This window comes from Botrytis byssoidea, assembly GCF_014898295.1.
Source record: "Botrytis byssoidea strain MUCL 94 chromosome Unknown BBYS_035, whole genome shotgun sequence".
In the NCBI taxonomy this organism is placed as follows: Eukaryota; Fungi; Ascomycota; class Leotiomycetes; order Helotiales; family Sclerotiniaceae; genus Botrytis; species Botrytis byssoidea.
In genome coordinates, this window is record NW_024065876.1 from 210,462 (window position 1) to 234,531 (window position 24,070).

The 24,070-nt window shown below is 42.7% G+C and overlaps 8 protein-coding genes across 8 annotated transcripts; 4 read left to right on the forward strand and 4 right to left on the reverse strand.

The window, feature by feature from the left end:
- Positions 1-360: 360 nt before the first annotated feature.
- EAE97_011278 (uncharacterized protein) lies at positions 361-1,858 on the forward strand (the record flags this gene model as incomplete). The annotated part of the gene is made up of 5 exons (XM_038881793.1): positions 361-461; positions 528-579; positions 632-767; positions 881-1,519; positions 1,638-1,858. The coding sequence occupies 5 exons, from the start codon at positions 361-363 to the stop codon at positions 1,856-1,858; spliced, it is 1,149 nt and encodes a 382-aa protein (XP_038727371.1).
- A 1,389-nt stretch (positions 1,859-3,247) lies between these two features.
- Positions 3,248-5,920, forward strand: EAE97_011279 (uncharacterized protein; the record flags this gene model as incomplete). Its single annotated transcript, XM_038881794.1, has 5 exons — positions 3,248-3,368; positions 3,439-3,534; positions 3,582-4,255; positions 4,305-5,298; positions 5,358-5,920. 5 exons carry the CDS (start codon positions 3,248-3,250, stop codon positions 5,918-5,920), a joined length of 2,448 nt encoding a protein of 815 aa, XP_038727372.1.
- Positions 5,921-11,384: 5,464 nt separating this feature from the next.
- On the forward strand, positions 11,385-12,206 carry EAE97_011280 (uncharacterized protein; the record flags this gene model as incomplete). Its single annotated transcript, XM_038881795.1, has 1 exon — positions 11,385-12,206. One exon carries the CDS (start codon positions 11,385-11,387, stop codon positions 12,204-12,206), a length of 822 nt encoding a protein of 273 aa, XP_038727373.1.
- Positions 12,207-12,379: 173 nt separating this feature from the next.
- EAE97_011281 (uncharacterized protein) lies at positions 12,380-13,060 on the reverse strand (the record flags this gene model as incomplete). The annotated part of the gene is made up of 1 exon (XM_038881796.1): positions 12,380-13,060. The coding sequence occupies one exon, from the start codon at positions 13,058-13,060 to the stop codon at positions 12,380-12,382; it is 681 nt and encodes a 226-aa protein (XP_038727374.1).
- Positions 13,061-14,229: 1,169 nt separating this feature from the next.
- On the reverse strand, positions 14,230-14,629 carry EAE97_011282 (uncharacterized protein; the record flags this gene model as incomplete). The annotated part of the gene is made up of 2 exons (XM_038881797.1): positions 14,472-14,629; positions 14,230-14,376 (listed from the first exon to the last, which is right to left on the reverse strand). Exons 1-2 carry the CDS (start codon positions 14,550-14,552, stop codon positions 14,230-14,232), a joined length of 228 nt encoding a protein of 75 aa, XP_038727375.1. The 5' UTR covers positions 14,553-14,629.
- A 387-nt stretch (positions 14,630-15,016) lies between these two features.
- EAE97_011283 (uncharacterized protein) lies at positions 15,017-15,769 on the forward strand (the record flags this gene model as incomplete). Its single annotated transcript, XM_038881798.1, has 1 exon — positions 15,017-15,769. The coding sequence occupies one exon, from the start codon at positions 15,017-15,019 to the stop codon at positions 15,767-15,769; it is 753 nt and encodes a 250-aa protein (XP_038727376.1).
- A 687-nt stretch (positions 15,770-16,456) lies between these two features.
- Positions 16,457-17,725, reverse strand: EAE97_011284 (uncharacterized protein; the record flags this gene model as incomplete). Its single annotated transcript, XM_038881799.1, has 1 exon — positions 16,457-17,725. The coding sequence occupies one exon, from the start codon at positions 17,723-17,725 to the stop codon at positions 16,457-16,459; it is 1,269 nt and encodes a 422-aa protein (XP_038727377.1).
- Positions 17,726-22,113: 4,388 nt separating this feature from the next.
- On the reverse strand, positions 22,114-23,681 carry EAE97_011285 (uncharacterized protein; the record flags this gene model as incomplete). The annotated part of the gene is made up of 6 exons (XM_038881800.1): positions 22,114-22,152; positions 22,298-22,429; positions 22,487-23,038; positions 23,266-23,400; positions 23,478-23,550; positions 23,641-23,681. The coding sequence occupies 6 exons, from the start codon at positions 23,679-23,681 to the stop codon at positions 22,114-22,116; spliced, it is 972 nt and encodes a 323-aa protein (XP_038727378.1).
- Positions 23,682-24,070: the final 389 nt, after the last annotated feature.

Sequence of the window (24,070 nt, forward strand, 5' to 3'; positions counted from 1 at the left end):
CAATGATTGGTCAAACATGCATTACCTATCGTTATCATTCGAGGATGAAGGGATGAAATGTGGAATACTTGCTTAAGCACCGTTCGTCTGTGAAATCCTCATTACCCCACTTCGCGGATAAACAACCGAACAAAGTCAAGCCCCGCCATTTCATTCGATTTTGCGGAGTAATATCACGAGGAACCAAAAGTGGAAGGTCGAGATAGGAAAAAATCTTGGAAGGAACCACATAGGTAAGATTACTACCTAGTAGGTATTTATTCTTTTCGAATTTTTTCATTGGAAAGGCAATCGAAAACTTCTTCCTGCAACTTCAAATCTGCACATATTTTGGCATTACCTTGAAATCCAAAAAGAAATATGCCAGAAAAGATCCTAGACGACATCTCACACAGGAGATTTAACCCATTGCGGGGTACTTGGCTTCTTGTCTCCCCTCATCGTACTAAGAGGCCATGGCAGTAAGTTTTGGGAATCCTCTGGAAACATGGAAACTTGCCCCGGATAAATACTAACATATATGGAAGAGGACAGCAAGAAGCGGCTTCGAAGATTACACTTCCGGAATATGATGCTGCGGTATGCCGAAGATATTCCCTAGTCAGATACCGCAGACTAATGTATCTTATAGTGTTACTTGTGTCCAGGAAATAAACGTGCACAGGGAGATTCTAACCCACAGTATAAAGACACTTTTGTTTTTGTGAATGATTACAGTGCGGTTAAGGAGGTTCAGGCAGAGTATGCGCAGGATGGGGAATCAAAAGGTCCGTTTGTCGTCTTGCCTCCTATTGTTCAGTCATTCCATCTCCTGACTTGGATAATTTACCCTTCTTTCTATATACCAAGACAACATCTAACAAATAACGTAAACATTCAGATCTCTCAAACACTCTCCTACGCGCGGAGCCCGTTACAGGAAAATGCTATGTTCTAACATTTTCTCCTTCGCACAACCTCACACTCGCAGACCTCACTCCTGCTCAGATTCTTCCCGTCATACAAACATGGACAGAGATCTACGCCGCACATTTGTCTCCTTCCTCACCCCTGGCAAGTGTAGCTCAACCTACTACCCTTGCACCCTCGGGCCATAATATTGGAGCCCCAAATCAACAGTACAAATGGATGCAAATCTTCGAGAATAAAGGTGCGGCAATGGGTTGTTCGAATCCCCATCCTCATGGACAAATATGGACTACAACCGGATTGCCCGAAGAGCCCGCTTCCGAACTTGTCAATCTTCTCAAATATCGCCAGGAAAATTCTGGTCGACATTTGTTGGAAGATTATGTCAAGCTTGAGATGGAAAAGGAAGAAAGAATTGTATTTCAGAATGAGAGCTTCCTCGTAGTGTGTCCATGGTGGGCAACCTGGCCATTTGAGGTTATGATCATTAGCAAGACACATAAAAGAGGTCTGGTTGATTTGAACGATGCAGAGAAATTGGGATTTGCAGAGGCTGTTGCGGAAGTCACGAGAAGATATGATAATTTGTTCGAGACTAGCTTTCCTTACAGTAAGTACCCTCAACTCTCATAGTGCATTCATTTTTATTGTTTCTTTTGAGTATCTGCATATACCCCTCTCACTCTTTCTTATATTGTGGAGCGGAAAGTTTTGGCTAACCGACATAGGCTCCGGCATTCACCAAGCTCCCTTGGAAGGCACTGAGGAGGAGATTAATGCTTCATACTTGCATATGCATTTCTATCCTCCTCTTCTTAGAAGTGCAACTGTGAGAAAGTTCTTGGTTGGATATGAATTGATGGCCGAACCACAAAGAGATATCACCCCAGAGCAAGCGGCTGCTAAGCTAAGAGCATGTGGCGGAGAATTATATAGGAAGAAGTTGTAGAGGCTTGTATGGGAATGGCCAATTGGCTTAAAAAGGGCTTGGGCATGAATGTCAAGAGATAAATCTAGAACTTGGTAGAATTCCAAAAAGATATCCTAGACGTATATCTCGCTCAATCGATGTACGGGCCCTTTGATATGAATGCTAGCTCGGTTATTACAACGCGTAGTGAAGTAATTAGAACTCAGGGCTAGCGTCATTAACAAGGCTTTGGTCCAATAGGTGAAATCTAGAGATGTGTATTGAATTCAGATGGAAATTTTCGTCGAGTCAACCGACCTGTACGAGATTTACCTGCTGTTAACTGAGCAGATGAAATGTTTCGAAATCAGGGTGGATTGCCGTCCCACAAGCTAATTACCCAATTGGGGTTAACGCATTGTCTTATCAGACTAAATTTCTTATCGAGCTAGGTAGCCCACATCAGGCAAAAAGAGGATACCAGTGAAAGATTCATTCAAGTTTCAACCCCGTAAGCAACGACCAACACCAACATTGACCCGTTTACTTCCTTCCTACTTTCGCAATCCTAACTTGAGAAGGAATCTTCTGCCGAACCATGTGATTGTCGCCATCGTGCTTCCTACAGAGTACCTCGCATCGGTGCACATGTGCAGAATGCCGATGTATGCTCGCGGCTTTTCTTGACTTTTATGATCCAGCAACTACCCGTGAGACACCAAGATTGTAGTTTCTTATGAAACTAAATTAGTAAACCATCAATCTGCTGGTTTCTGATATTTATCTGCCACTTTCGACGCCCGTTCGTGTTGGTAGTGAAGACATGGAACTTATATTTATGTTTTCTTGAAACCACTTTTCGTTGTATACGATGGAGATCGGATGAGTTTGCGTTGGCATCAGCTGAATTATTTTCCACCCACACAAGGCTGATGGATTGCAGGGAATGTTGAAGGCTAAGTCCTAATCCGTATCAATATTTCATACCTTGTCAAACCGTCTGTTGAGTTACCCTGCTGTTGCAGCATGCAAGTTCAAGCATTCTCCCCACCAATCCTCAGTCGATCTCCATTAATCCACCCAGAGCGGGCAGATTCAAGAGAGGTCATTGAACCGATGGTAGGGTCGCATTTTTTCCTTTCCGTGCGTGTGCATTGATTGATACAGTCAGAAGAATTGTCATCTTTGAATACCGAATTCTTGCTCGGTCTCGATGAACATCAGGCATTAAAGTCAAGGCATCGCTGGTTTTGGTGGCGGAAGTGGCGACAATCTCTATTGATCTTTATTGGTAAAGGGAAGAAAAAGGTTTTTGTGTAGGTACATCCACGATACAAGTTGTTTTGCGATGCGCCGGGCCTCTTCAATCTTCAATCCAGAGGGCACCACGCAAAAAAGGTTTTCCAACCTTCATAATTGTTATTCATAATGATTCGGTTGAGTTTCATCTATTGGATTGGCGCTTTCGTCCCATTATGCTTGGGACAAGAAGCGGGATGGCTTGAAGGTCAGGTAAATACGACATTGTGTTACTGGACATCGCCCCGAGGTACGTTTCTGCGAACATGACGTTTAGACGTTTAATGTTCTTTCACTGCAACAGCAATTGACGATACTAGCTGCGGTGGTACGAGACACCTTCTATATTGACGGAGGAGAGTTGTACTGGGAGCCTGGTATGAGCGATGGAACATATGATCCTCCCGTCATCGATGGTAAGTTCAAGTGCTGAAATATTTAGACAGTACTTACTCTCTTCAAGGGAATCCACTAGGACTCGTATATCTTCTCAACTTTAGCACTCCTTTTCACACATCAGACAATATCTCTTCTATATTTACAACCATTTCCAAGGCTCCGAATGGAGGATCCGCCAGTAATCTCGGACCAAACTATGTTGATGGGGCAATGTTTGCAAACGACGACGAATGGTACACTTATGGCGGGCTTTTGTCTCTCACGAATGCCTTTTCAACTCCAGATGCAGACTCTGCCATATCATACGAAGTCTACTCGGATGGTACACCTGGTAAACAGTTCAACCCAGGCTTTGAACAAGTCGACCTACCAGCAGGCTTGACAAGATATGTGACGTACGGAGGAGCCGTTAGCATTCCATCCGAAAATCTAGGATTCTATTTTTCTGGATACAGAGCCGCAAGCTTTGGACCTATTTATAAACAGCCAGGCCCGAGAAATACGTCTTATTTAGCAAATGTGACATCTCAAACTTTGATTAGCATTGATATGGCGAGTCAAACCGCACCCAAGTGGTCTAATGACTCTTTTCCGTCGACTGTTCCAGGCCGTGCGAATCCTGAAATTGCCTGGATTCCCGTTTCGGATAAGGGAATATTGGTCGCAGTTGGTGGAGTTATCGATCCATTTTATTCTAGCATTGCCCAGGCCAACAATGCATCTACCAACGAACAAAGCGTAAGTTGACGCTTTGCCATTATATAACATGTTTATTGATTATCAACAGAATCAAATAAGTCCCGGCTTCATGACAACTGTTTCCATTTACAACATCGCTGAAAAAGTTTGGTACGAACAAGAAACATCAGGAAACTCTCCAGGGGCGTTGACCCAAGGATGTACGGTAGTTGCATCAGCTGAAGATGGTTCAAGCCATAATATCTATTGGTATGGAGGCTATGATGGTATTCACCCCACGCAAGCTTTCTCGGATGATGTTTATGTTCTTTCGATTCCTTCATTCATCTGGACGAAAGTTTACACCGGAAGCGATACTCATGGTCGGGCTGGACATAAGTGTGTCAAACCATACCCTGATCAAATGATGGTTTTGGGTGGATATGCCGCTCTCACTACTGAGATTCCACGATGCCTTGAAGGTGGTATGATTCAAATATTCAATCTCAGTGACCCGCAATGGCTGGACTCTTATGACCCTTTGGTCTGGAGTAATTACACTGTACCCAGTCAAGTCGTATCTGTGATTGGAGGTTCTGGGACGGGTAGCGCTTCACAAACTAAACCGTCTGGAGGTTTCACAAATCCAAGTATGACAGAGCTCTTGGGAACTGCCTACAATACAACCAAAATCACAAACTGGTATCCGTATACCCCAGCTTCATCAACCCCTCCAAATAACCGAACAACTCTTCCTACACCCATCGTTACCAAATCTGGAACACCTTCGTACCTTGGACCTGTTTTAGGTGTCGTGTTGGGTCTCTTCTTCATCACCCTTCTTATTTTAGGCTTTATCATCTATCGTCGTCGCAAGATTTTTGGCCTCTCGCGAGCGGATCGCCAAAGTGAAGCTGGAACTTTGTATGAAAATCGCCGACGTACTCTCCGATGGCTTTATTCTACTCCTAGAGATGTAAAGGCTCCTACCGTCACAACTGATGAAACGGAACTCAATGCGGTATCTTCGGAAGCTGACACTGATCACACACGCGTATTCGCCGCCGAAATGCCAGGTGATACACAATTTCACGAAATGATGGGTATGTAACCCCTCAGCCCTTGATTTTTAGATTAAAAATTGACCAATCTTACCTTGTAGATACATCTCAGCCCTCGGAACTCCACAACACAGGCTTTGTGCCCCTATCCCCTAAGTCTAATGTTTGGAACAACATTTCCCGTAACCAAACTCCCATCACGCACTCTCCATCCGCAGGTTCCAATCACTCGCATGCTAGCACCGTCTCTCGAAGCTCGGGTCCAAGATCCTCTCCCATTTCTCCTGCTCGCGCGGATAGTGTGACGCTCAACGAACAGGCAGGAGGTACCACGAGGGAGAGAATTCATAGTGATTTGAGTAGTGTTACTGAAAGTGAAAGAACTCACTTAAGACAAATTAGTGATGCGAGTGTAAGTGTAGATGGAGACTATGGGAATCTACCAACGCCTGAGATACAGATTGAGAGACCGCATGAGGAGCGTGGGGTTGAACAAGAGGTTGAGAGACCCGGAGTGGTCAGTCCATTAACGCCACCGCAGGGGGTGGGACAAGGGAGGCAGCATTACTTTGGTCCAGATAGTGTTGGAGGCAATGCTGCACAGAATGTGCCAGCGCCTGAAGCGAGGAGGAAAAGTAATTTTGAGGAGAAACTGGACGAGTAGAGTTAAAGGGGCAATTACAAGTACATAATTTCCATGGAAGAAATGTGAAAATTTACGAATCATGACGACACTCTAGTAGGAATTTGGCTGAAGGCACAGGATAGTAAGGGCATTGGGGGACGTTACGGAAATTCTTTACGGATGTATATCTTATGACGTCATATCTGCAGTTTTGCATTTTTGAACTCTAGTCTTTAGTTTTTAATCTTATAATTTTCTCTTTTCCTCTAACGAGTTTTGTCGATTTCATTCAAAGCGTGCGTCAATACTTGAAGAATGAAGATGGTAAATTTTCTTCATAGACACGTGTACACTCGGATGTTGCGGCGACTTCATGTATTTCCAATTGTATCAAATAGTGCGGATAATGATCAAAAGGCTTTTATCCGGTCGGGTACCTGTTTTCTTCATGAATTGCGACTGAAGGGTGACATCGGCATCCGAACATGCATGAAATCTTAATATTTGTGGCTACTAATAAAAAGGAGGACTGGTCCGATATCTAGCATTTACAATCATGATCTTCCCACATTTGTCTACGGAGTGAAGAACCACAAAATCTAGATCTCTAACGCTCTTGCATAATTTAGTGATGAACCGCATCGAAGTTTTCCTTGCAGCACACCATCTCAGGAGCTCGGTTCGTGAATTGGATTGCGGGTACTCCGTGAAGCGTATCGAAGTTCGGAAAAGTCTCGTATACACATGAAATAGATAGAGTAATCAAGAATCAACAGGAAAACCGTGTCGCGGAATACGTCTTTCCTTCCATTTATTGCGGATGGCACCTTCGCGTACTCCGGATGCAGCACCAGTGCTCAGTATTGATTTATCATATCCATTGAAGATCTTATCTTCATTTAAATAGATGTGGTGTGCGAGAAGTTTGGTAAAGAGAAATTTGTATGCAGCTCAATTGAATTCAATAGGGAAGGAGATTATTATGCGAGCGCGGTTTGCGGTGCGGCTTGTCCGAGAGGGGGGAGGAATTGATATTGATCTAGATATCGAAGATCCCAAGATGGTGTGAGCGAGAAGGGGGAATTGGACAGGGGTTGCTCGGCTGACTGATTTGGGATGGATGTTGTGTTGGGTCTATGTGAGATTTGACATGTGACATGTGATATTGGATTCTATCCTGGTATGTATTATCGGGACCGAGACACGATTCGTTCGTCTTGGCGTGTAGATACATACGAGGGGGGCAGGCTTGCTTGGATTCGGAGTCATGTGTTTCTTCATGATGGGATGGATTTAAGAAAATTTCGTATATATATTGTGTATTATTTAACTCCTGCTTGGTTTTTAGCTCTTCCAGACTCCCCTTTGCTTTCTACGCAATGCCGTCATGAGCTCACCAATGATGCTTTTCTGTCTTTCATGCTACTAGGTACTATGGAGGCCCTTTGAAGTTCTTGCGATAGGGAAAGAATCGAGGAAGCGAATGGGGATAAATCACGGGATGATCATGTTTGTGATAGTCGATGTCTAGATTGTTGGTTTTTATTATGCCTCTCATTTCAAGATGTCTTATTATTCATTACCAGCCGTTTTGTTTGGAAGAAAGTACTAATTGCATATTGGCAAAAGACTTGATCCTATTTTTATCTCATCCATCAGTAGAAGCTCTCCTCGATTATTTCTGTGCAGGTCCCTCAAATAGTAATCTGAATGACGGGCCTGTTCCCGCAAATCTACGCTTGTTTTCTTGCTCGGTAGGTTTTAGTTGTATATCTTAGGAAGATCTTAGTTCTCCTCATCTCTGTCGAGATGACTTCGCTCAGTTATCATATGTGACTCTAGCCTCAGTATCCAATTTCATGTATATCACTCTCCCTTCACTTCTCATGCTCGCGAGGCTAGTTCAGCCGGTGTCTGTACAAACTAGTAGACTTGACCTTTCTTTCCTTGTATTTTGAATTTTGAATTTTTCAAATACTTACTTGACCCATTTACTCATCAAATATCTTCCTCTTCATCCTCCTTCATCCTCATCATTTGGGAAAGTAAGTATATACGTATCTTCAAAAGTGATGAATAACCATTCCCACCCTCTCACCACGCCGACCTCAAATACAGAGTGTGTGGTCTCCTAAAATTCAGGTTGTCAAACTTGCCATATATAGAGAGAGACTCCTAATTTTTAATCTCGATTCTTTAATACAGCCCCTCCAAATAGAAAAGTCGGGCAGAATATTCTCTTTTTATAATCCCAACTTATTGTTCGAGATAGTCCTATTCAATACTGACTAATCTTCGTCGAATATTATCGCGCTTGGTAGTATTTATGAGTGGAGGATAGAGTTTAAATTAGTTTTAGGGAAAAATGTAAGAATATATATGAGATTACAAACCATCCATGAATACGATACACAGCCGACCGCTTGTGCCCAGGCTCACTAGATTTTAATGATGTATATGAAAGTCGTCTCATAGCATATACTTGTTTATTCTCTTGGATATGGTGTTGAGAACTGGATATATATATCGCTCACACAGAGAAGTGCTTAGTGGTGCAATTGCTTGGCATATACGGAGCAAGGTCAATATACCATAGTCGTTTACGAATTCTGCCCCCTTTTCTGATTTCTAGACTCATACACTGTACGCGAGATTTCCTTGGAAAGTTTCTGGGCTCACATGAAATATGGAATGATCATGAAATGTTGAATCAAGAACCGTAAGAGTTTTCTCTTCTGCATTGGAAAGCTTTTGAAAGGATTCGTGAGATTGAGAGTATGATTATTATTCAGCGTTTCGATTTATTAGAGTTCACTTCGGAATTTCATAATGAAAGACAGCACTTCAAATCGAAGTAAATTGTTTACGTTTGATATTCCTGTAGTCTTTGAACTGTTATCTTCAGATTCACGAAGATTTGATGACTTCTGATTCTTTGCGTGTTGAATAAACCCGGAAACTAGAGAAACGAGGGGGGGGATGTTGGCCCATATCATGACATGACTCATTTCTAGTCAAGTTACGTTAACATAGTATTTGTACGCTCAGTAGTTGGATTAAACATCTTGGAATTTGGCTTATTATTAAGCGCACTCATATTGTGGATGGAAGTAGGCCCTCAACATAGATACACAGTTGCCTAAAATTGCAATGTCATGGTCTCAACTTGGGTGATATCTAGGTGTAACTACAAGAAGTAAATACCATCCGAATCTTGGACGTAATTGCTTTTCGTTGCTTCAAAGGATGCAGCGCGGCTCGCAATGCCTCGGGCTGCGTTTTAGAATTCAGAAAGCTTCAACTCTCGATTCAAATTGCAACACACAACTCATCCAATAGACTAAATGCATATCGGATTATATTTTCGTCATAGACTGAAAGCTGCCGAATGACTGGCTGCGAGCCGGATTTTTATAAATACCTACTTGGAGTGGTACAGTCTAGGCAATGGGTAACTACCGTTTGATGGCGTAGATTCAACGATAGAAAGCAAAGAACAGTATATCTGGAAGCCGGAATTATCCACAAAGTTGAACAAGGGCCGATTGAGGTGAGAACAATGTTGTGGCAATTCTGTTCAGATATTCGAGTTCTCAACTTTAGCTTTTCGGCAGCCACTCACAAGAGTCTAAGCTTAACGGGATTTACACATGAATTCTTCCAATTTTCGCAGCAGTCTCTTTTGCCGAGCTTCCCGAGTACTATTCGCTGGATTCTCTAGACTATACATACTTCGATGGATGAACTAGATATCGGCAGCACTTAAACTATTGGACTGAATCCGATCCACCGATATTTTGGCGTAGTAATGTTTGGAACTAACAGATGCCTAGGTGTAACAATGCAATGCTACTCGGCATTCATGCAGTTTCTCTACGTGCTTTTAGAGGAGCGAGTGTAAAAGATTTCATGGTTACACGAACTCAAGTAGCTTGCATGACTTATGTCTCAGTAGTTGGATCGGCTGTGTCCATACTTTGCTCCCAGTTGCATATCAGGTTTCGATGCTCAAAACCATGATGCATCGCCTCAAGAAGCTATCCCGTTAACACTAGGCTAACAAGGTGGGCGCTTCTGCTCTCGTTGCACTCACTGTTCTCCGGCAACGGAAGAACTCAACATTTCTGAAGCTTTAGTTGCCTTGACACGCTCAAAACGTCCAATCCTTGGGGGACTGGTGCATTATACACTAACCGTTCAAGTTTCTGTATCAAACTTGAGTGTATGCAGAGCAGCACATACTGCTGCAGTAGGGCAGGAGAAAGGTGTATGAGCCAACGCCGTCTTCGGCAAATTTAATAATAGGGGTCTGGGCAGGAGTTGCCTGCGTTTTGAAATCTCAAGAAACGCAAGACTGCCTGACTTGAGGTCATATGGCTGGCAAATTAACAGTCACATCGATGCAATCGGAAGAGCAGCGGGATTTATGGCCTTAACAGATGCGGATGTGTACAGATCAATTCTACCAACATGTGTGAGAAGGTGACCAGCACACTTTGCTGAAATGATTGTCAAGATTCATCTTGAACAGGTGAAAGCAGAATCAATTCTCATACATATCCGCCCAAGAAATCTAGAGCAGAAACGGCATTCTTTTCTGGAGAAAAATGGTTGCTCATCACGTTTGTTGCCTGGATTGAAGCAGGTGGCCTTTCTCCTCGAAAAATGGAGGACTCTATCATGAAACCTATACCAGCATGTGAAAGTCTGTTTCCACTCCTGTACCTTTCATCAAGATCCATCATTGAAGCCACGAACGGCGAGACTTTTGAAGACAAACAGAATGCATCTCATCTCGTCAATGTGACTCACGGTTTCGTTAGGTATTGTGATGAGATGATGCAATTTTACAGGAAGCAGATTGATATCAGAAACCATTCAGATAGAACCCGATTGAGATCATTCTTGTCAGAAGCGGGGTCACCATCTTGGTGCCAACTTGGAAACATTGTTGAAGAATGACCAAGGAAATCAGCAAGGGCTTTTCAAGAGCTGGGACTACTGTAATATTGTATGCTCAGCACTCTATATTGAGATCGGCTTGTTTGACTGTGTTGATGAGAATGCCTGGTGAATTATGGCCTGGTTTAGAGGATACTGAAGCTGTCACTTCTCTTGCTTACTGGACATGAAGCTCTCCTGGAGGCTGAACAATACAACTGTTCTTATTGTAATGTAGGAGATTGTATAGGTAAATGATATTCAATCCATGAAAATAGTTCACACTACGGGTACAGTGTAACTATTCAAGTGTTTAGGCTATGATATATGCCCCTGCGGGCTTGTGACAAGTTTGCCGAGGTTTCGGCATCTTCTCCACAAAATATGGAGACACCATCATTGACAACGCATTTTCAGCTACAGCAGATCTAAGCACTAGGTATGTAAATTAAATTCTGTATGATAATCATTGCACAATTTTCCCTTTTGCTCTCTTGATCTTATCTCCAGTTTCTACTCTGCACATCCCTCAACTATACCCCGCCATCGAAAATCCCACAATATGTCCACCGGTACGCCCCTCAAAAACACATTGCTATCCTTTCCAACAGCTTCCACTCTCCTCATAACCATCAACCGACCTTCATCGCTCAACTGCCTCGATACCTTTACCCACAACGAACTCGATCGGGTTTTCAGATGGTTCGACGCTGAGCCCGGCCTTCGATGTGCCATCTTAACGGGTGTTGGGAGGAGTTTCTGTGCAGGCGCAGATCTCAAAGAGTGGGATTCCAATAATTCGTTGTCCACTTCTGCCTCAAGTCAAGCTCGTTCATTACCAACATCTGGTTTCGGAGGTTTAAGTCGGAGAGGCGGAAAGAAACCTATCATATGTGCTGTGAACGGGATATGTTTTGGGGGTGGCTGTGAGATGATTATAAATGCGGATATGGTGATTGCAGAATCTCATGCTGTGTTTGCATTACCGGAGGTGAAGATTGGAGTCGTGGCACTTGCTGGAGCGTTGACTCGGTTAGTTCGGACGGTAGGAAAACAGAGAGCCATGGAAATGGCGTTAACGGGAAGAACACTTGGGGCTGAAGAGGCGATGGAATGGGGGTTGGTCAATAGAGTTGTAGGAACTGGCAAGAGTGTTGAGGAAGCTATCAAACTGGCGGAGCTGATAGCAGCAAATAGCCCAGACAGTGTTATCGTGAGTAGAGAAGGTATTAAGATGGGATGGGAAGGTGTTGGTGCGGAGGAGGGTACTAGATTGATTGAACAAAATTGGTATAGTAGAATGGACAAGGGGCCAAACATGAAGGAAGGAGTGAGGAGTTTCGTGGAGAAGAGGAAACCGAATTGGGTACCCAGTAAATTGTGATTTTGCGTTTTCTTTTTGTATTTAGCTAGATTATATCCCCTCCGTTGAGCAGTCATAAATTGTATTTCATGAAACATCGCACATGCGCAATTTTCAGAGTGAACCTATCTCACCTTGTCTCCCCTACAGTGGATGGAATATTCCTCGTGTCGTATCTCATAGTTACCATTAGCTCAATACATTCCGCCCCTCCATGGCCTACCCAGTCTGTTTTCCTCCTTCAGATCCAACATATCGAGGTAACTAATCCATCCCTTCTCATGCCATTCCCTCAGATCACATCCCTCCTGGCCCGCCTCCAACGCGATGGCATTCACAGACAGATAACCTGTCTCCCCTTCTATCCACTCAGTTGGCTTCCCATCCATCTCTCCTTCCTTCGGGCACATCCAAACCTCTCTTTCACCCTCTCCGACTTCCTCTCCGTTAACCTCGGTAACCCCAAGTTCCTTCAAATTTACCTTCCTCATTTCTCCATTTTGGAAATTCAATCCAGTAGCGAAAGGTCTCACACCACAAATACCACAAAACCACCAATCATGTTTTTTGTCAAAACATTGGTAATTCTTCATTCCCTGATCCTGCCATCCACCTTGTTCATGCGGCATTCCTGTGGGACTTAGAAGCATGAAATCATTCGGAGAATCCGGAAGTCGGATATGGAAAAGACCCATTTTATGACAGGTGGTACAGTTGCATTTGCGGAGACGCACGGTAGTTTTTGCAGAAGGGGTTGCTTCGATCACGGGGGGTGGAAGGCTCATGAATATCACGAAGCGAATTAATCCGCAGTGGCAGGAACCATGATAAGTTTTGCGGGTGGCTGTGGAAGTCGTCGTGCAAGTTGATGACATCTTGATAATTTAATGGAGCCACGTGAGTAGCCTTTACCTGAAATAAGTTATTTTTATAATGGATACTTGTGATATGTCTTTGGATTTGGAAAATGTTTATATTCCGAATATATCAGAGAGGTAAGTGCTACTTATACCCCGCAGTAATTGGATAAGAGTGTAATATCCTTATCTTGCTACATTGCTCCTCACGTCATCAGTTGTCAAATGCAAGGCGTGAAGACGCGGTGAAGGGCGCATATTATTTACTTAATTAATTGCAAACGAATAACATTTCTAGTTACAGTACAAGTCACGAAGTCAGCTGTTTTCGCGATACGGGATTTTTGGTCAATTTGGATGATGGATGCGTAATTGCGATAGCAGCATTGCGCTTGATCTACCTACTTGGATCTACCCCCCACTGTTGTGTAGCCAGGAACATGGAACATGGAACATGGAACATGGAACATATCATATGTTTTCATTATGGAGAAGATCAGTCTGGCCCATGCTTGCATTCGAACCAGAGGAAGTGGATCGGGGAAGAAGCAACGCAAAGAAGAGAAGTAGATGATAGGTGCAAAGTAAAATAGTCTTCTTTGGCTTATCTGCATCGTTTTGAAGAACAAAAGAGACAAAGAGAAGTGCTCGCAGCATGAGAGTCCTCATTAGAGCGGGTCTCGTAATTCTTTCTCCCTTTCCATCGATATCTTAATTCTTTTAGCAACCTATTGTGTATTGCACCTCCAGGAAATTAAACACGAAATGTCTTAGCTACTCTTTTCTATTTTGGCCAGCCTCTACACCAAGACAAAAGCCGCTCATAAACTTCTCTATTGCACAAAAAATAGCATCAACCAATCCGATCAAGATGCAATATTCGGATCCAGCTAAAGATACCACTTCACCACTCGTACGAAATGCCCTATCCCAACTGTCTCGTCACCCGAATGTCCGTACGAACTGCGAGAGCCAGCTTTGGGAACCTGGAACACTTCGCTGACTTATGAAAAGCTCATGCCCCTCGTATCTCGACATGTAGTACACGAGACTATTCGTGCATGCTCACCTGCACGAGTTTAACGCCAAGCAATCTGCGACATGATCCTGTCACTGGGCGGATGTCCTGCTTAGCACAGTTCTATATTTTGTATTTCAAGAAACAACTAAAGTTATGATTATCTGGATTATGAACCACTATTATAACATTTGGAGCAATAATGTTGAAGAGTGCAGACCGGACCACTAGATTGGTCATAAGTCTCTGTGGGAATTCCTTCCGTTGCTCGGTTGCCCACGAAAGCGCCCTGCTGTGCTGCAGGTCTCAACTCATGCTATGCATACTGCACCTCATAGTAAGACAGAGCTACATAGAAAATTGTCAGCATAAAAGACCGTGACCCTGTTTTTAATACACAGAGCAGTTTACCTTGGGAGTTCCATGTATCTTATTTCGTTCATCGCTTGTGTCTCCTGCGTAAGGTTCTTCTCTGAGTATTGAAAAAGACATGATATGGCTGAGATAGTTTAAACCAATGCTCGTATAAGAAAATGAAATGTTGTAGCCAAAGAAGCATCATCCATCCTATCATTGCAACGATATGTTGTTGCACGTTACCATTTCGCATTAGCTCAGAAACTCAATGCTTACCAGGCGCGGGGTAATTTAGCGCCTTGGCAATTCTCTTGTTTACATCGCGTATGTCTTCTCCTGTCAAGAGATATATCAAGATCATGTCAACCCATTTGTTTGGCAACCCCGTCACACCGCTCATCAAAAGAAGACTCACTCATAGGTTAAGTAGGTAGCAGGTAAGCTGAGTCAAATTTGCGTCCACCGGTGTCTAAGTTTTGGCATTTCTCGTATGACCCAGACGCGACTCTCAGCTCATATACATTGAATCATCATAAGAGTCGAAGCCTCGCTTCATCTATCCTTACATTCTGAAGGGTGCTTTGCTATATCCAGTTTCAATGGCTCTCAAACCAGATAACTCAATGGAGGGCACACCAGAATCATCTCAAGTCTCTGTGCTTTTCCTCGCATATGACACTTTCAACACACTTGATATTCATGGACCCCTTGACGTGCTAGGAAATGTTGCACTCAGCGCAGATCCTTTCAAACTTACAATCGCAGCTCAACATGATATCATCACTTCAGCCGAAGGAGCAAAGCTTCAACGTCACATCTCCTTCCTCACAGCCTTTGAAACCCTCGAGAATTATGATATTCTCATCCAACCCGGTGGACTCCCCGACGATATCTTTCCTCATCTCTATCCACATACAGATAGTACATTCTCAGATATGCTCAACATCATCAAAGGATTTTCACGACTGGGTCCATCACCTCGTTTACAGAGCCGGCGGGTAATAATGTCGATATGTACCGGGGCACTCTTTCTTGGCTCTGCGGCTATATTCTCGGGTCTGAACGCTACGACGCATTTTCTCACTCTACCGAAACTTAAAATTATCTGCGATGCATATACTGCGAAAAAGCCGTCTTATAACCCAACAACTGTCATACCGAATCCCGCTTCATTAAATTTCAGATATGTGAAGGAACAATTGAGTTTAGACAAGAAAGTTAGGGTTATTAGTAGTGGAGGTATTAGCTGTGGGATTGATGCTACACTTTACCTGTTAGCCTTAGTGAAGGGAATATCGCCTGCTCTAGCTGTAGCACAAATGATGCAATATGCTTGGAGAGAGATGCCATGATGGTTTATGAGTTGATGGCTCCCAGTAGTCTGGACCGCAGTGCGACAAAGATCGTTGTTTCCTGATATTCCTTGGTGCATGGGGTACATTGAGCAAGCAGAATCTCCTCAGATTATTAAGTTATAATCAAAGCTTGACTGCTTTTCAGCTTGCTGCAAGTTGTTAGTTCATGACTATCATCCGAACATATGAAGACTGTGCATTATTGGAACGTGTTTGAAGTGTAAGTCAGATTTTATCATTATTCTACAGAACAAAGGCATACTTTTTTAGTGTATATCGCTCGCCAATCAATACTTCTACAGTAATAATCTCACATGACAATATTCCATATATGAATAACTCAAGTATCAAAAAGATAACTAACATAAACTCAAATAGCATCTTGCATATTTAAATCTTTTAATTTTATTTTATCTCTTGAAAAAATTAACAGACTGAAAAGATTCAAGGGATTCAAACATTCAAACATTCAAAACTCCAAATAGCACTTTTGATATCTGAGACATGAACATAAAATATTATGAATAGGATTATTACTGATATTTCTATAATGGCGTTTGGTATATCCCAATACCCTTGTCCATCCCATTGCTCCAAATTATATGGCTCCCATCTATCCCAATGGCGCTGATAGGTTTTCATTGCCGCAAAATATATCAAACGCTAAAATTCCAGATTTCTTGTTCAATGACTATAATCTCCTCTGATGTAAGCTGGAGGTAAAGCAGAAGGAGTAGTTACACGATTTCCCTCATCAACCGAATCATCTGCCTCACTTTCTGGCGCTTCCTCGTCTGAGTCATATCCCCTATATGATGGTGCGTGTGAGTACGCTGGCGGTGGGGTCACGAACCCTGGAGTTACCGGATCTGGTCTCCTTGTCGGCATCGAGCGGTAATCAGCTGTGTTTTGGAACACAGGAAGTGCCGCAACTTCCCTTCTCAATTCCTCGTTATCAATTTCTGCATTTGCGCTTGCTGTGGTGATCGTAGTAGATTCTCGATATTGTTCTTCATTACTGCCAGTAGCCATTGCATGCTGAGTTCCAGAGTTTTGCTGGAAGATAGGAAATGCGGCTACTTGTCGACTCACTTCTTCATCTATTGTCATTGGACCTGCTGGTCGACTGGGTCGACGAAGACGAGCTGGTGGGGGACTAGGTAGGTTATTCGCGAAGATAGGATATCTAGAGACCACTCGATGTACCTCACTATCTACTCTTTGCATCATGTCTGCATGACTTTCGCCAGGCCGTAATGTGTATATAGAATCTGACTGTTCAACAGGACGTGAGACGACTCGACTGCCAATATCAGTGGGAACATAGCTTTGTTGAAATCGGACGGGTCTGTCGTTATTTGCTCCTGCTTGTCGAACTTCTGGCTCAACTCTCGCACCAAGTGCCACCCTTGCTGCCCCAATCTGACCGGTTGGTCGGCAGTAGCTCTGATTTCTTGGGCTGCCTGTTGTACATTCTTCTTCGATTGGTGGACTTCTGGGAGCTGGAATAATGGGAGCTGGAGTAATGGTAGCACCCAAAGCAGCTCTTGCAGCGCCCATTTCTCCTGTGGGTTTCGGTCTATGGGAATAAACTGGGGGTAAAACGCGAACATCACTTCGTAATTTTCGTGATCTTGTTGTCGATGTTCGTGATAAGGGTCGTTGAGTATAGTGATCTCTTGTCTGCTCCAGCCTTTTATTGATAGCGACCAGACATGAGACAATAAGGAAGACAACAACCATCACACCGAGCGGTATGGCCAGTATCCATGTTTTAGCGCTATCTTGAGACTTCCTATCTGAAGTGATTTTCTCCGAACGAGTATGAATATTATTGTCTAGGAATTGATGTGGCGTTTGTCCAATTATAGTAGTCATCATTCTAAAGACTGACTGTACCGTTTTTTGAATCACGACCACCTCTGAATGTTCGGGCTTCCCTGGAATATACATTCTGGTCGAAAAGGCAGCTGCGATGCTGTTCACAATCCGAATTGTGCTTCCAAGATCTATTGCAAAGTTCCAGTCAGATATTGGAACTCGAATACCATTTACAACCGTTCAATTTGTTCATAGAATTTCTTGTAGAATTCAGAAGAAATCACACAAGAAGGGGAACCAAAGACATTCTTATACTTCATTCTGCTGGTTTGCCAGATCAGCCAGAATTTATAGCGTTTATTCTGAAGGTCCCAAATGTCAGCTACTTGCTCAGTCGTATCAAAAAGTACAGTCTGACTTGACGCTACCCCATGATGATCGCGTAGTCCAAGCCAAAAGTGGCAAGACACAAAGCTTATTTCGAGTTCGGTTACGTTAAAGTTAAATCTAGCACCTTATCTTTGGGTTTAGTACACTTCAATCACACGCCGTTGATTGGTGATCTTTTATAGGTCTTAGATGACTTCAGTTTTGGACATGTGGCAATCGATTGAACTTTTTATAAGGTTTCCAGTGCTCATATATCTTTCATCTTGGGGAAAGTGTGATGTAGACAATGGATGAATATCATCATGAAGAATACTCTCAACTGTTCTAAGGGTCATAAAGAGGAATCAGAGCCTCAATAAAAGAAAGCTCAATTCTCAATCAATGATGTCAGTCCCAAGCAAGTGAGGCTAGTATACCTAGGTAGTTGCTGTTAGTTAATTCCAAAGTGGATCATTTAGAGTCTAGACTTGCACATGACTTGCATAACCGAGAATTCCGATTGCGAAAGATTTGGCTTGGCTTGCACTTATACCATAAAATGATTCCGAAATTTGGAAGATCAAATAGATAATGTTGATGATGAGGTAAAGTGAGCGTCATTTTTGAGAAACAGATCATGATTTCTTTCTTTTCTCGGATCATGAAGATAGATGAGATTGTCCCAGTGCCTCAATATTCATATCATTCTTCAATGATGGCGTACTGACATACTTGATTCCACTCCGCGCTTAGGTTAAGACTGCTTCAAACTCTAGCGTGAACTACCCAGAAAGCGTGGGGACGCAAAGACGTGCAGTTGACCGTTGAGGACTATCGGTATTGCCAATGCTTGGTTATTACTAATATATCCATACGATGAGTCTTCCCTTATTCCTAGCGGATATTGTGGTATGTGATGTAGACAATGAGGATTGGAGAAAGCAATTTGTACCCGGAAGTCCAAATCACGGTACTTTGAGATATATACTCAAATCGTAGTACTCGGGGATATACATTCGACGAACTCTTAATCTTAAACTTGTTATCTCATCTAGCATTTATGAATATCGTGTTCTTTGAGGTACTATCAGCACTACAGTGACCTTGTACAACGAAAGAGACCAGGCTCAAGTTTCCACCCATGATTATAAAACATCAACTTTGTTCCGAGTGACATGGTATCGGAGGCTTCAGTACACATTCTTGGATCCAAGCAAGCAAGGTACATCCTAAAAATCGTCTAGGAGGCTCCAGCTCTAAATATAGCGATGCAATAGCGTTTAACTACTAAGTTGATCACCACTCCGCTCCGCCAATATCGGACCTCCGACTCAGTTTCTTGGAGTACTTAGGTGAAGATAGGATTTTGTAACCAAGGACGCCATGATCGTCATTACTAGCGTCAAGTCACTAGATTGATAGGGGGGTTTTGGCACTTCTTACGGTTCTAGTGTATGAAAGAATAAGATGTGCAACATTTCTACCAAACAAGAATAAAAAATCTCGTTGCTTTATCAACTCTTCTGATACTCAGGTAGCTTTCTATTCTAGAATATTTCATTAGTAAAGCGAACCCTAAGTCTTATATTCGTCGGACTCTCCCTCAAATACACGGACATGCAGATGTGCAACATCACTCATATTTGATCCTCATTGTATACCCTCGTATGCCTGATTGACTCATCTGGGTATAACCATGCCGTCATAACCTTATAATTCCATGGCGTCTCTGTACACAGATGCTTGTTTCACATTTAACATTTAAGCCCCTCGGCAAGACTTTACAGTGAGTATTCAAAGTAGGTTTACAATAGTCTTCAGGATATTCTGTAATGGTGAAAATTGCCGAGGGGTGGAAAGAACTAGCGATGGATATTTCTTCAACCTGAAGGATTCTTGGGGTAATCCTCGTAATCTCAGGTTGTAGATGTGCAACATTCACATCATTTGAAGCTTTACTGAATCAGCTATCGATATAGTTTTGGCTTCTAGATAACATCATACTCAAGCCCTCTTAATTCTTGTGCTTGCTAGGATCTCCTTGCAGATTGGAAGATCTAGATGTGCAACATAAATTTTGAAGTTGTATGATTGGAGATTATCCAGGAAGATCAGAGTACAGGCTAGTAGATCACTGCCAGTTCTCCTGTTATCAGGGGAATAGGAGGAGGCTATTCCAAAGCCTTCCTCAGGATTTGCCTTGTAGAAATGAATATCCAGATGTGCAACATAAACCTCGAGATAGTATGATTGGAGATTCCCATAAATCTTGGGGTAAAAGCTAGTAAATTAATGCTAGTTCTTTCAGAGCAGATGAATCAGGATGAGGTTATTCAAAAGTCTCATTGGGGTATACCTGGTAATTTTGATTTATAGACGTGCAACATACATTTCAAAGTACTATCAATGGACAGCATACAGGAAGATAGGAGTTCAAGCCAGTAGATCAGTACCAGATCTTCTCATTACCAGAGAATTAGTAGACTACCTCAAAGCCTTGGAGGGGTATACCTCGTAATTTCAATTTACAGACATGTAACAGAAAATTCGAGACATTGTCATTGGACAGTATCCAAGAAAATCGAGTAAAAGCTAGTAGATCAATGCCTCTTCTTCCCTCTTCGGAGAACTAGGAGGAGACTATCTCAAAGTCCTGTTGGGATACACCTCGTATTATCGGTTCACAGACGTGCAACAAATTCCTACACTTCATCGCCTTATTCATCGTCGAGCAAGACGCCATTGGCTTTCAATCCTTATATAATAATAAGCCATTCCAGCATCTCTTCTCCATCCTCTGTGAAATCCTCGAAAGGAACACCCCCCCCCCTCAAAATCTCTGAAGATAACTATACATACCTCCCGAATCAAAAACTAAATTGGGGGCACCGTATCAAAAAGCTGCGCCCCCTCTCTTCTTCACAGGTATCATTTTCTACTTTCCTAAACACCATCAAGAAAGTTAGGATGCTAGAAAAGGACCTGTTCTAAAGACTGCACGCGCTCCATTATCACCACACGCGAGGAACTGAGTGACGACAAGAGAGTTCATACACACCATCTACTTCGAATGGAAGAACTCGATGACCAAAACAGAACACTGTCGACAAGTAAACGAACAATCATTGAAACATGCCGCTTAAGATTTAGACGAAAGCAAGTCAAAATTCATCTCCATCCCTATCCAGGCCTCACATTCATAACCATATATACCACGATACATGCAACCCTCCTCCTTTCAGTTTTCACTTGTCTCTTCTCGATCCGTTCCACAGACTTAAACTTTCCACCGTCAAATCAATGAGTTTCCTCTTTTCTATCTCATATTACCATAACCCAAACACGCATGCATATATAATAAGCACCATCACCCATAATCATATCATGAATACCATGTCTTTAATCCTGTCCAATATTGCAAGCATAATCCAGAAAAATCTCCTCCTCATTCCCCACAACTAGACCACCGGTCGGCCACACATTGCCATGTATCCATCAAATAATTTCCATATTCATCTTACTGTTTACAGTAAGTTCCAAGCCAACTAAGCCTATCAAATGAACATCCCGCCCCTTTACATATATTTCACAGCATAACATTTCCCTTATCTTTCAATTTCTTGACCTGTCACAAAAATATAAATCAATATCAGTACTTGAATTGATGCCTACCTAGGTATCAATCTATTTATCTTCCACGTCCATTTATCTCAGCCCCCAACCATCCTCAACCCCTCTACAAAAGAAGGAAGAAAACAAGCTACCTGCGCTCTTGCAAAGCCACGCCAACAATACAATTCGTACAAGACATTTGTCCAGTTACCAAGTACTATCACCACGCACGCACTCTTTCGCAAATCTCCCCCAAATGTAAGAAAACCATCTCCAGTTTCACTCATGCCATCCCAGCCGATGTTCGCTGCCTACATACTCCCCAAAGGAATGCTCTCTTTACCACCCAACCTCACTCCCAGTCCTAGTCGAAGCGAACGAATCCTGAGTTTCCTACAGTCGCCAGAAGAAAAAAAGCAGTCAGAAAAATTCCTTAACGCATTGCGTCGCATCACATCTCAAATTTCCCATTTTCTTATCACTTCATTCTTTGATCTCGAATTGAGTATCGTTTTGGTATCAATATTTTTAGATGGTGATTAAGCACTTCCACCATCACGACTCTTTCGATAGCTGGCCTGCGTAGAAGACACTTCATCAGCTAACTGAACTGTGATATTCTAACAATATAACTGCTACATGCCTCAAGGATTCTAGGAGTGAAAGAAGGAAGGAAGAAAGAAAGAAAAGGATTTAGGCGGAAAATGCCTCGGAACGTCTCACTTCTTGTTCAACTTGAAGACCGTCAACAACAGGTGCAAGTTCACTAAGAATCTCATATGCCTTCTTATGGTATTCGAGTTGAGCGGCGATAAGATCAGCAAGGTTTCGGAGTGGTTCAGGGGTATCGAGAACCTAGGTTTACGCATTAGCTTGATCCCCACGAAATGCGCCAAAAAAAACAATACTTACATTCTTCATAACACCAACAGCTTCTTCAGTTTGTCCAACAAATTCATCCTCTGCTTGTTCAATCTCAACTCTAGCCTCCTCACTCTGAATCTCATCTTCATGACCATCATGTTGAGGAGCTGCTTGACCAGGCAAATGCCATCCTGGGTTCTTAGCCCTGGCCTTTGCGGCATCGAGTAATAATCTCGAATTCTCCACGCTTTTTCTAGCACGAGTCGCAAACATCAAATTAGTGTTCAATGTTGTAGACCAACCTGCGAGGAACCGACTTTGAATTTGGCTATCTTGTGCAAGTCTTGCTTCTCCAACACGTTCTTCTGCAAGAGCATATTTCTCAAGGGCAGTAGCTAAAGGATCTTCATTTCCAGAGGAATTCTGTTGTTGAAGAATTTGGCTAGATGCCAAGGCTGCGCGAGCAATAGCATGATTGAAGGTTTTAGGTTGTGGTTTTGCGGATGGAGGGGCTGTAAGAGCAGCTTGAGCTTCGGCTGGGGAGGTAGCAGAGGAGAGGAGTTGGACTTTTTCGGAAACAGTGCGGCCGAGGTCGTTGAACTATTGGTAAAACAATAGATTAGCAAATGTATTGTAACCAGTAGTTTTGAGAAAAGACTGATGATATCATCATCATGGGTATAAGCTCCCCATTCCCCGTAACTCGCTGCGCTCGAACATTGCCCCCAAATAATCAGCCCCCGCGGCAGCGGACCCGGGAGAGCCAGCGGAGCGTCATTTGCTATTCTTGAATTGTATATTGAATGTGTAAATAGAAAAGAACCTACCGATTCCGACAAATTTTGTGGGTAATCATAGCCCTCATGAGAGAAATTCGAAGTAACAGACAGCATCTTCTGATGCACCTTCTTCAACGCATCGACCCTTTTCTCCAACTCAATATAATCGGGAGGGAGTTGTGTCTATCATAACATAACATTTAGTATTAATTCACGATTTTCTTCCTTTCCCTCCACAGCGCATGATTAAATCGAATCACCTTATCATCAGATTGGCCCAATCTCTCTTTGACATATTGTTGGGTTCGAGCTGCGAAGGGTGTGAATGAAGCTCTATTGATTGAGGTATTAGATTAGCTTCGGTGTAAATAAACCACAATGACATATATCTGGAAGAAAGGGAGGAAAGAACTTAATACTGACGAGACATTCTTGCCAAAGGCTTGGAACTTGGAGAAATCCATGTTCATTTACTGTATTGTATGTATGTTTATTGTGATCGAATATGCGCTCTTGTTCTTTGGATTATTGAATACCTGGTAGGTTTTGTTTAATTATGAGGCAGTAAAGATTGACGTTGCGACTGCACATGGAAGTGACAGCTTGATTTCCAAAGGTTTCGCCTAAATTAATCTTCACGTGAGAACTGATAACAGTGGAATGGCTCGAGAATGGGAACTGGGTACGGGTATTATCTGAAATGTTTTGTTTCATATTGAAACGAACTCTTGACATAGTAAATTTGGAATAATCATTCACGATAACCAGTTCTATTCATATTGCACCTGGGTTCTGTTTACTGGGTGTCATATCACATTGCTTTTTAGTATTCAAAGAAATCCGTTATCTACTA